Source organism: Ailuropoda melanoleuca, chromosome 12, assembly GCF_002007445.2.
Source record: "Ailuropoda melanoleuca isolate Jingjing chromosome 12, ASM200744v2, whole genome shotgun sequence".
NCBI lineage: Eukaryota > Metazoa > Chordata > Mammalia > Carnivora > Ursidae > Ailuropoda > Ailuropoda melanoleuca.
The window spans coordinates 24376346-24386584 of NC_048229.1; the positions used below are offsets into that span (position 1 = coordinate 24376346).

The 10239-nt window shown below is 45.0% G+C and overlaps 1 protein-coding gene across 1 annotated transcript; it reads right to left on the reverse strand.

Moving 5' to 3' along the window:
* Positions 1 to 321: 321 nt before the first annotated feature.
* On the reverse strand, positions 322 to 5092 carry LOC100479617 (zinc finger protein 501-like). The gene is given in 3 exon segments (XM_034638041.1): positions 322 to 1055; positions 1057 to 1591; positions 4879 to 5092. Coding segments are annotated over 3 exon segments (1188 nt in total). The 3' UTR covers positions 322 to 616.
* Positions 5093 to 10239: the final 5147 nt, after the last annotated feature.

The following is a 10239-nucleotide window of genomic DNA, read 5'->3' on the forward strand; positions in this document are numbered from 1 at the left end:
TGTACCAAAAATGGGACAGGTACAAGGCATAGCACATCAAAGAGAAAAAAGAAAGGAGTACTCAGACTTCTTAGTAATCTCTGCTGTGAATGGAAAACACCAAGGTTCCCTTGCCTGAACTCACTGGATTGGATGAATGCTGAACTACAGGCGCCTGCCAGGTAGTAGAGGTAAAATGGCTTCTTCTGCAGAACTACCAGTGGCATAAATCTGGAAGGGCCATGGGCAGGTTAAAAAATGCAATGCAGCTTTAACATACTTGGAATTTTTTTATATGTTTGAATGAGGTTCAGTTTAGACAGCACCATCATTAGGGGTCTCCCCAAGTTTTGATATATGGAACAAGTAAATTGTACATCCCTGCAAATGAAAGATATTTTTACCTATGTTAAATTTGTGGTATCCAAAGAGTGAAGGCTTTGGGCTTCTGGCTTTCTCACATTCATTGTATTCGTAAGACCTTGATGCAGTGTGAACTCTCATGTTTCATGAGGCTGGAGTTTTTAGTGGGGGATTTCCCACATACAGTGCACTCTTTTCTTCAGAGTAAGCATTTTGGTATTTTAAGAGCCTGAGCTGTAGTTCTAGAATTGCATGCATTCCTCAACTTATACGGTCATTTTCCAGTGTGAATTTTCTGATGTGTGGTGAGGGTAGAGCTTTGGCTAAAGGATTTCCCACATTCCGCACACTCATAAGGCTTTTCTCCAGTGTGAACTCTCTGATGTGTAATGAAATTAGACATATATCTAAATGATTTCTCACATTCACTGCGCCGATAAGGCTTTTCCCTAGTGTGAATCCTCTGGTGTTGAAGGAGCACAAAATTTTGACGAAATGATTTCCCACATTCACTGCATTCATAAGGGCTTTCTCTGGTGTGAGCTTTCTGATGTGTAATGAGGTTGGATATATGTCTAAATGATTTCTCACATTCATTGCACTGATAAGGTTTTTCTCCAGTGTGAACCTTCTGATGTTGATGGAGCACCACATTTTGGCAAAATAATTTCCCACATTCACTGCATTCATAAGGCCTTTTCCCAGTGTGAACTCTGATGCTGAAGGAGTGCAGAGCTTTTCTTAAAGGATTTACCACACTGACTGCATTCATAAGGCCTTCCTCCGGTGTGAACTCTCTGATGTGTAATGAGGTTGAACATATATCTAAAGGATTTCCCACATTCACTACATTCATAAGGCCTTTCTGCAGTGTGAACTCTCCTGTGTTGAAGGAGTGCAGAGCTTTGGCGGAAAGATTTCCTACACTGACTGCACTCATAAGGCCTTACTTCAGTGTGAATTCTCTGATGTTGAATGAGATTAGAGTTTTGGCTAAAAGATTTCCCACATTCACTGCACATATAAAATCTTTCTCCAGTGTAGACTGTCTGATGCTGAACGAATGTGTATTTGCAGCTGAAGGTTTTAGTGCAGTCTCCCCTGTTGTAATGAGTATTTTTCCTTGGAAAGGCATCCCCACACTTGGTTCCACTATCTGACTTCTCCCTGGTGTGTGTGGCCTGTTGATGATGAAATTCTGAGTTGTCCAGGAAGTCTTTCCCAACCTCCCCAAGGGTAAAGGGCTTCCCTGGCACAGGATTTGCAGTTGTTCACAAATAAGGCTCTCCTTACATCTCTTCTCAATATTGTTTCTCTCCAGTGCCCTGCTTTTGGTGCTGATAAAGGTTTGCTCTGAAATAAAATGGTTTCTCACATGCCCCATACATGCATAATTTCTGCCTGGGATGTGTTCCCTGGTACACAGCCAAAAGAAAAATGTCACTCAAGCTCAAGTCACACATCTCGTAGGGGTTGGCCTTCAGGAAGAAAGACCTGCATTGACAGTCCTGATCTGTGATCCCCCTTGAACTGAAATATGCTGCTCAGAAAGTGCTTCCTCATCCTCTGCTCCATGGCAGCAACCTAAAAGCAGAGAAATGCTGGTGAAGTACATGTTGACTTTTTGTAGGGACACAGCACTATTACAAATGTATGTCTGACAAACCCAAGAATGCGTTCATGGGATTATCTGTAGGACGGAGGGGGGGTTCACATTGAGGATGGGGCTGCTTAGCAGTATGGGCCAACTGAAGATGACAGAATGGGGGAGGTCACAAGATGAAGGGCAAAATCATGGGATGTGACACAAAGAGAACAGGCAGGATCTACACCTCATTCCTCTGCAAACAACTTTCCGCAGCAATTGGTGACATGAGTGCTATGTTGAATGTTATGTCCAGGCCCTTGAAAATCCAACTGCAACAGAGTTGCTGTTGTTCAGAGATTGAGAATGTGCCTACCTCATGACACAAATGTATAGGCCAGTGTCTACAACACCGCAGAGGACCAGTGTGCAAAAGCACTGAGATGTGGCGTTCAGAGAGGTGAGGATTATCCCTGAGCTAAAAGTAAGAGCAGAAGTGACAAGTAGTAGGGGCACCTGGGTGGCACAGCAGTTAAGCGTCTGCCTTCGGCTCAGGGCGTGATCCCGGCGTTATGGGATCGAGCCCCACATCAGGCTCCTCCGCTATGAAGCCTGCTTCTTCCTCTCCCACTCCCCCTGCTTGTGTTCCCTCTCTCACTGGCTGTCTCTATATCTGTCAAATAAATAAATAAAATCTTAAAAAAAAAAGTGACAAGTAGTAGAATTGATAAAGTGTGTTAAGTGTGAAGAATGGTTAAAAACGGGCAAAAATGAGGTGTGGGTGCCACTGTGACTGGCACCAAAAGATAAGCAAATAGGTCTCTGGTATGATTTGTACACAGCCCTGGTTATCATGCCCTCCCCCAGGCGCTACTTCTTAGGACCAGGCTATGTTTGAGTTTGTCTTGCTTCAGTTGGATTCCTTTCCATCCTGTGAACCTCTCCACACTCCTTAATGATCAACTACACAGAGCTTGGATGATTCAAATACTAAGGTAAAGACAGGACAGATAAGCAGCTCTCACTGGCTAAAAATAACTCAGCACACGAAGGGAAACTAAATATTACAAAAAGAACCTGAAGAATAGCCCATGGTCCACATAAATAATGAACCAAGTCAACAATGGCAATTTCTGGCACAAGGAAAAATGAAGAAATGTTAGCTAGTGGAACGAAGTAGAACCAAAGTACCTTGGACCTGGAAAATTCACCCGGTGATGGAGAGGGCAAGCAAGATGGAATCCATGACTACAAGTCTTCTGATTCTGGATCCATCCCTTCCAGGCTAGGAGTAACAGGTGTTGGGCCTACTCAAGGAAGGAGAGGACAGTGTTCACCAACCACAGCACCTATTCAGAGAACTGGGGAAGGAAGCAGTGCCCAGGGTCCTGATGTGAAAAGGTCTGACATGCCAATGGATAAAGGGGAAGAGCAGAGACTAGCTCATGGCACAGGGGTACATTTGAGGGCCTTACCCAGTGAGACCACAAGTTCCAAGTTCTCCAGCATCACATCATGGTACAGGTGTCTCTGAGTCTCAGTAAGGAGACTCCATTCTTCCCAGAAATTACACAGCCACATCCTCAAAGGTCACACTGACCTGTCATGATTGGGAGAAATGAAACCACAAATAGCCACTTTCTCGAAGACCTATAGTCCACCCTTGCATATGGCTATACTCTGCCCATCCTCCCAATTCCTCAACTCAGAGTAGAAACTATGTGGTGCTAATGGTGCTGTTGTCTCCTTATGGGGACCATTAATTATTAGGCCCAGCCATCAGCAATAAGAAGCAGGTAGGCAAACAGATATCTAAACTGTGAACCTGGCACAGAGGCATTCAACACCCCTGCCAGGCAATTTCCCTGGTATGGCCAAGGTCATGTATGCCCCAATACCAGGACCCTGGGGCCCTCAGACATACCGTCTCTCCATGTCTACATCGCTCTAGACTGCATATGCCTCACATCTCCTGTACCGCCTCACCATCCTTCTACTTAACAATCTGCCTGGCCTCCACACATGTTCAAGTATTTTGATCACCTCCTTTTCACTTCACTGGTGAGGGTGGGATTCCTATTTACAGTTATGGGAATGGCCAGACACACAAGAATAATGAACAGAGGTGACTAGCAGCATATTATCCACCGTACATAGTCACAGCCTGGGATAGGAGGTCACCACACACTACATAGGGCGACATGGGGTTACACTCTGGAAAACACTGAGCGACCAGCAGCTGTTAGATTCAAGTTTTGTAGTATCAAGAGGGTAGGTGCCCCCTGGTTCTACAGGAGGATACAATTTTCTTTTCTGAATAACCAGAAGGAGCAGAGAAGGAAGTGAAACCCACTACAAGGAGATAAGCAGGAATTATTCCTGGTCCCTTTTATAAAGAGGGTTTGATTAGAAGACCTTATCTGCAGGGCACCCGGGTGATTCAGTTAAGCATCCAACTCTTGATCTCAGCTCATGTCTTGATATTAGGGTCATGAGTTGAAGCCCAGCATCGGGCACCATGCTGGGTGTGGAGCCTACTTTAAAAAACAAAACAAAACATAAAACAAAACAAAACAAAAAAACAACAACAAAAAATACAAAACCTTATCTGCAGGAGCATAGTGAATTGGGGAACTGGTGCTTAGGCCATTTGAGGTTGTCGTGGTTTCAACATATGTTAAGGTAGCAAATAACATTGGGACTTAATTTCAGGCCTTATATACCACATTTAGCAAACAGCATCCAGAGTGTGGTTGTCAAATTCATACAGGATCCAATAGTAACCTAGACTTCCCACGGCTCTTGTTAGTGATGCCAATGCCAAAGTCTTCATTGAAGGCCTCCCTGCTTGGCTCCATTCCTTGCCTCAGTGTTGGCAACAAGAATCATGTGTTGATTTCAGATAGCTACAACCCTCTTCCACTTCTATACTGCACTTGCTGTTCCCTTACCAGTCAACATTCCTCTTCCTCTGTCCAGTTGAACTTCGTTCAAGGTCAGGCCATTGGTGGCCCACCTGAGGCCTATTGCCTCTAACAGATGACATTTGCCCCTAATTTCATCGTCTAGATTGAATGAAACACGCCAGAGCACACCAAAGTCGCCAAAAAATCCTGGAGAGGCCACAGAGCAGCAAATGAGCACCAACTCCAACCTGACGGTCATCTTGCCTCAATTACTCCTAGGCCTTCCATGCCCATTTTTCCCTTGGGAGCCTTGGTCACCTGCCATACTATCCTGTCCCCAACACATCCTCCCTTCATGGCCAGAATTCAACAACTTTTCCTAAGCCACCACTCTGATACATTAACCATCCCTTGGACTATGGCAATAGGCTCTACTTTTCCCTTCCTCCTCCCATATCCCCAGTCTGTTCTATACTCAACAACCTGTTAAGACCTTGGTAAGATGGCCTCTCCCTCCTCTGACCCAAACCTTCCACCACCTCAAGGTAGACAAACATCTTTTCAGGCAATCATTCTTACCCTGACTATTGTCCTTTGCTTTTTTTTTTTTTTTTTAATCTCATCTAAAAGAAAGGAGACCTGTGGTTTCCTGACCACCACCAACTCACTTTTACCTGTAAGCCTTTGGAAATCTTGGAACCAGTTCCCAGAAGAACCCTCCACACCTGTTTATACTGGTTGCCAGTAATGGGAATACCTCTACATAAAGTGGACACGGACATACCCAGGGCTTGGGGTTTCAGCAAGGTACTGACTTAAGGACTGGATGAGGAATAGCAGCACTAAGTCCTCTGACACCACAATCCAGAGAAAATGGGGGTAGAGGCTGGGCCTTCCGATGATCTGTGTGGGTTCCATAAGAGCTGCAGTCATGGGAACATGTGCAAAGAGACAAGCTTTAGAGAAACAGGTTCATGTGGGGGGGTTCAGTGGGTTCATGCTTCCCTGTATTCTTCCCTAGCCCTAGAGCTGGGTGACCTAAGAGTAACTGTCGCACTCCTGGGCCTCAGTGTCACCTCTTAACAGCAGTGACCTCAATGAACTCATCACCCTCCTCCAATCTACTCTTTCTTTGAACTCCTTGGGGAGTTTTAATTTTTAAAAATTTATTTATTTGAGAGAGACAGAATGAGTGGGAGGGGAAGAGGGAGAAGAAGAAAGACTCTCAAGCTGACTCTGTGCTGAGCAGAGAGCCCCACTCAGGGCTCCATCTCATGACCCTGAGATCAGGGCCTGAGCCAAAACCAAGAATCGGAGTCTTAACTAACTGTGCCACCCAGGCACTCCTCCTTGGGGAAATTTTAAAACCCTAATGAAGAATGTGTCCCTCCTTTGGCCAAAACTTTCCTTGGCGTCTAGAGTCCTCACAAAAAGGAACACACCTCGGCCAGCAGTTCCAGGTGTGACTCTCCCTCACTCTCTCTGTTCCCTGAGGGCAGAATCCTCATGCCTCAAGCCCCCCTCTAGCCTCTGCACCAGCCAGCCCCTTAGCCTGGAGCCCACTCCTTCACACCAGCATGCCTAGCGCTCACACACGGGGGTGGGGGGTGCCCACTGGTGCCTACCTATGATGTGGGAAACAAAGGCAGAAGAAAAATTATTAATTTCCCTACTATCTACATACACCCCATTGACAAGTCCTTGAAATGGGCAGAATACAGTTCCTCTAGGAATTCAACTGCCTCAATGTTAATACCTTGCTAAGGGCAACAGGTAGCTTTAGCCCAACCCCAGGATCCTGTAAGTCTACCTTAACATAAAAATTCCTTTGTAAACTTCATCTCTACCCTCCCCCTGCCAAGATACACGTTGGCAATCATCCCCTAAGTATGTGACCCACCGATATACATCTGAAGGGTCTCATGACTCAAGTTTTATTAGACAGTAAAATGACCCTTTCCCAACAATAGCTAGTCCCTTTAAGGTCCTGGAAACCTTGCTTCCAAAATTCCTTAGAGACTTATACTACCTTGAACCCCCTCCCAACTGGAAAGTATGTAATAGGCCATTCCTCATGACACCAGTGCAGCTCTTTCTGCCCACGGGTCCTTTCCCTATGCTTTAATACAACCACCTTTTTGCACCAAAGACATCTCAAGAATTCATTTTTGGCCCCACGTTTAAATCCTAACGTCTTTCCTACATCGCCTGTTCCGGACACCGGTGCCTGGGAGGCAGGGACTCAAGCAGGTGCCCCCTGGTCGTTCCTTTAGGGTCTGTGTAGGCGGAGAACTTGGGGGTACGATGGTTTACCTGAGCCAGGTCCCTGTGTGCCCCGGCCCCCATCGGACTCTGTGGACTGAGGGGACACCCAGGCTGAGATCCCTGCCTGGTCCCGTCCCCCCCCTCGTGGGGGCAGCCTAGGCGGCGCGGCGGCAACATTGCCCAGCCATGGATCCACCTCTCTGCCTTACGGACTGTTCCCTCTCGTTCTCACCCCTCCGTCCCTCGCGTGTGTAGACTGCATTGAAACGGACCCATGAGCAACCAAAACTACCGTCATGCGGAGGACACTGGAAGTCACACCCTGACACTTTGTGCTCAAAAGGAAACGCCTATTATCAATGCCTTCATTGGCTCAGCCACGCTGTGTTCGTGGCATGACTTGCCGGGAAATGTAGTTTTCCCAGTGCACCACCGAAGTTGCGAATTCCGCACCTGACTCCGGGAGAAAAGACCGAGATCGTCGTAAGGGGCACTGGGAAATGGCGTGCCTCCGTCTAAAGGAAATTATGAAAATGGCTAGAGAAAGAAAAGCTATCCAACACTTACCTCCCTTTGGTGTATAGACTGCACTTCAGGGTAAAAAAGTAGGAAATTAGGAAAATTTCTTTAGATATGATTTCTAGGTAAGAAATGCATAAGTCCTGATAAAATTAGGTAGACTATGGACCTGTATCAAGAGCTTATGAAATAATGGATTTAACCAAAGATCAGGCAATTGCTTTAACCAAAAAACTTATAACAACACTTGACACAATAGATAATAGTCCAACTGGCAAACCTGATAGTAGATAAAGAAACCTATTAACAGTTGGACCCACTGTGAAAAGTTAACAGCAGGAGTCAAAGACACTCAGACTTCAGAACATTTGTTTGTGATACAATACGAAGTCTCAACCCTGCCTATGGAGCACTGTGGCCGGAGTTAATCTGAATTTGACTGATGCCTGTGGTTCTAATTATACATTAATTGGAAGCAATGTGATGATGAGATAGGGAAGCTGAAGGGACCTGATAAAGGACTGCTTTTTGCTCTTTTTCCTGCTTCTGTTGTTGCTAGGACTTGCATCCCACTCTACACATTCCTTCTGGTACCTATAATGTAGGTCCTCCTTGTAAAGGTCAAGGAGTTAATGATTCCTTTGAGTCTTCCAGCACAATAGATAACATCTAAGGAGTGACTGGTCAGGGTCATCATGTGTTTTCCAAAACCATTGACTCCACACGTTGACACCAAGACGCCTGGCTCCAGGGTACAACTGACTTAGGGAGGACACCTGAGCACTCATCCTTGTTTTGACCAGTTCCTGGACACCTAATACTACATGATAAATCATTATAGAGCATTCAGATATCTCCTTAACTGTGCATTTCATTTCAATTTTTATAATATTTTATAATGAACAGAAGCCCTTCAATTTAATGTAGTTGAATTTATTTTGATGTATCTTTATGATGATGTGTTTTATATCTGCTTTGACAAAATCTGCTCTGTATATTTAACAAAGGGAATTTCTTCCATAATCTTCGTTTTTCTTTTTCTTTTTTTTCTCTTAGGGAGAGAGAGAGAGAGAGAGAGAACGTGCAGGATGTGCAGGGGCAGAGGGACAGAGAGAGAATCTTAAGCAGGCGCCACGTCTAGAGCGGAGCCTGATGTGGAGCTGGATCTCAAGACCCTGAGATCATGACCTGAGCCAAAATCAAGAGTCAGATGCTTAGCTTCTGAGCCACCCAGGCATCCTACTTCCAAGACCTTTTAAGAGATGTAATTCTTGTTGTACCATAAAGCCTTATCCACCTGAAATTAATATTTGTGCGTGTGTTGAAGTGGAAGTCTAAATTAATATTTTACCAATTGGGTATCCCATTGGTAATATGGGATAATATATTTAACAGCTACTATTTATTTATATTTACAGACAATATATTTAACAGCTACTATTAGGACAACTATAGCCATAAGCATAAACAGAAGTTGAACCTTTGAAAGTTTTACACAATTTCAACAAATAGTGAATTTAACTTGATATCTGTGGTAGGTTGAAAAAGGCTCCCTTGTATGGCAAAAGAAATTTTGCAGATGTGATTTTTTTTTCAGATGTGATTAAGATAAAAGTTTTTCAATGGGATGATAATTTGGGATGGATTAATCTGGGTGAGCTCTAAACATAATCACAAAGTTGGGGACAGAGGAACATTTGACTATGGAAGAGGAGAAGGCAATGTGATAAGGAAGGCAGGTTATTCTAATGCAAGGAATACGGACAGCCACCAGGAGCTGGAAAAGGCAAAAAAAAAAAAACCTCCCCTGGAACCACTCTGCCTACACTTGATTTTAGTCTCATAAGATTCATTTCAGACTCCTGGCTTCCAGAACTCTGAGAGAATAAATTTCTGTTGTTTTAAGCCAATAAATGTGTTACAGCAGCAATAGGAAATATCTAATGCAAAAAAAGGTAGACCTCTTATTTGCCTGCACCAGGAAGCCGTATTTATAAGACACGGTCTCCACGAACAAGGATGGAGCTAATCTTTTTTTTTTTTAAGATTTTATTTGTTTGAGAGAGACAGAGAATGCATAAGCCGGGGCGGGGGGGCTTGGCAGAGGGAGAGGGACAAGCCGACTTTGCACTGAGCCGGGAGCCTGACAGGGCTCAACCCCATGCCGCTGAGATCGTGACCTGAGCTGAAGTCAAAAGCTGAACTGACTGAGCCACCCAGGCGTCCCATGATGGAGCTACTCTTTTTTTTTTTTAAGATTTTATATATTTATTCAACAGAGATAGAGACAGCCAGCGAGAGAGGGACACAAGCAGGGGGAGTGGGAGAGGAAGAAGCAGGCTCACAGCAGAAGAGCCTGATGTGGGGCTGGATCCCACAACGCAGGGATCACGCCCTGAGCCGAAGGCAGACGCCCAACCGCGGTGCCACCCAGGCGCCCCGGAGCTACTCTTATATAGGATATTAGGAAGTTTGGTATTTAGTGAATGCTGGACTTTCAGAAATGGGAGTGTTTAGGGCTGGACAGATTTTTGGCTCTGTTATCACTGGAGTACCTTCACTGTTCAGAAGCTCACAGAAACTTGGCCTTTGGGGCGCCTGGGTGGCACCGCGGTTAAGCAT